At 41.2% G+C, this 1,683-nt stretch overlaps 1 protein-coding gene across 1 annotated transcript in view; it reads left to right on the top strand.

The window, feature by feature from the left end:
• Positions 1–1,683, top strand: part of LOC106520204 (spondin-1) — a gene marked incomplete in the record, with an annotated part of 93,851 nt that overhangs the window by 88,485 nt on the left and 3,683 nt on the right. The window contains 2 exon segments of the mRNA XM_014012167.1: positions 365–532; positions 610–768. Of these exon segments, the coding sequence (XP_013867621.1) occupies positions 365–532; positions 610–768 (327 nt within the window).

Below are 1,683 nucleotides of genomic sequence, written 5' to 3'. Positions count from 1 at the left end.
TATATATTAGTTACTGTTGCAATCTATCTTTTCGGTGTTCCATGCATAATGTCTGTTATCCTCGGGGTAAAAGAATTGTACTTGTAAATTTGTGATTCGTACTTGTAATGTTGTGAAGTTGTAACTTTGTAACTTGTATTTGTAACTTTTAAAATTGTATTGTCACAGAAAACATATTTGCTTTTACATGAATACAAATATAAATCTAAAATTTATGCACGGTTATTGACATACATGTACAAATTTAGACTCTTTCTGACAGTTGTGTTTTCTCATAATTATGCAGTTTTAGCATGAAACAACAGAAAAAATTAATATTTAATAATATTTAAGTATTTATCTTTGCGTCTTGTGCTTCCCGCAGCGGCCAGCAGCTGTGTAGTGACGGAGTGGGGGGAGTGGGACCCCTGCAGTGTCACCTGTGGTGTTGGAATAAAGCGACGGGAGCGCATGGTGAAGATGCCTCCTATAGACGGCTCCATGTGTAAAACCCAAGTGGCAGAAGTGGAGAAATGCATGATGCCCGAATGCCGTGAGTTGAAAGCCGATGTGGCCGCAGCACGTTCGGATCGACCCGTGTGTTTATCTGTTTTTCATTTGTGCGTCCAGACACCATCCCCTGCATGCTGTCGCCCTGGTCCGAGTGGAGCGAGTGCAGCGTGACGTGTGGGCGGGGCCTGCGCACCCGTCAGAGGATGCTGAAGTCGGATCCGGCCGGCTGCACGGAGGAGCTGGAGCAGACGGAGAAGTGCATGCTGCCCGAGTGCCGTCAGTGGCTGCTTTCTTTCTCTTCTGTTCAAAAACACGCTGTGCTTCTTCCCTCTGATGGTTTTAAACAGAAACGTTATTCACAGAAGCGTTCCGAGGCGAAACCAATCAAAGCGTTTAGTTTCTCAGAAGTTCCTGCTGGATCAGTTTGAACAGCTGGCCTCCGTGTGCAGATTAGAAATCAAAACATTTGACTAAAATGCGCCACATCTTTCACAGAACCGCACAAGATTATGGTTTTAAAGTCTCATTTACATGTTTGTGAGCTCAGTTTTCAGATTTCTGTCTGAATATAAATAAGATTATTTTATTGAATTATAATTTAACTTCTCTGCTGAGAGAAAAGTTTGTTCTCTTCCTCCTCCTCGACACAAAACTGCTACGTTTAGCAGAAATAAATCTCTAAAGTTTTTATCTTCAGGTTCGGTAAATCTTTGTCTTTATGAGCAAAGACAAAGATTTATTCTTTCTGCCTGCAGAGTTATTTCACACGACTGTCATTAATCCCTCAGAATGGGATTATACAACGAGTCATTTGTCACTGCAGGAAATGTGGACATTTGAACCGAAAGAGGAAGAGACTGGGAAAACTGGGACAAGAGTTGCTCTAACAGATACAGATGCTGTTCAAAGAACCGTTCAAACTTTTGATTGTTCGTCTTTAAATGTGACAACATGTGACAAATTACAAATCCTACAGCGTGGATAGTTGCACAGGTGTGTTTGAAACAACAATCTGTTCTTAAATAAGAAAAAAAATACACATTGGGCCTCATGCAAGAACCGTTCGTACGCACAGATTTGTTCTTAAGTTGTGCGCACGAGTGATTTAGGAGAATTTGTGGCATTCACCAATGTTTTCTTATTCTAAGATTTTTTTCAGATACGAACAAAATTCACGAGTGGTCCAGACCT

The sequence above is a fragment of the Austrofundulus limnaeus genome, unplaced genomic scaffold (genome assembly GCF_001266775.1).
Source record: "Austrofundulus limnaeus strain Quisiro unplaced genomic scaffold, Austrofundulus_limnaeus-1.0 Scaffold89, whole genome shotgun sequence".
NCBI classification, from domain to species: Eukaryota; Metazoa; Chordata; class Actinopteri; order Cyprinodontiformes; family Rivulidae; genus Austrofundulus; species Austrofundulus limnaeus.
The sequence above is the reverse complement of the archived record's forward strand: the minus strand, read 5'-3'. Positions and strand labels throughout refer to the sequence as shown.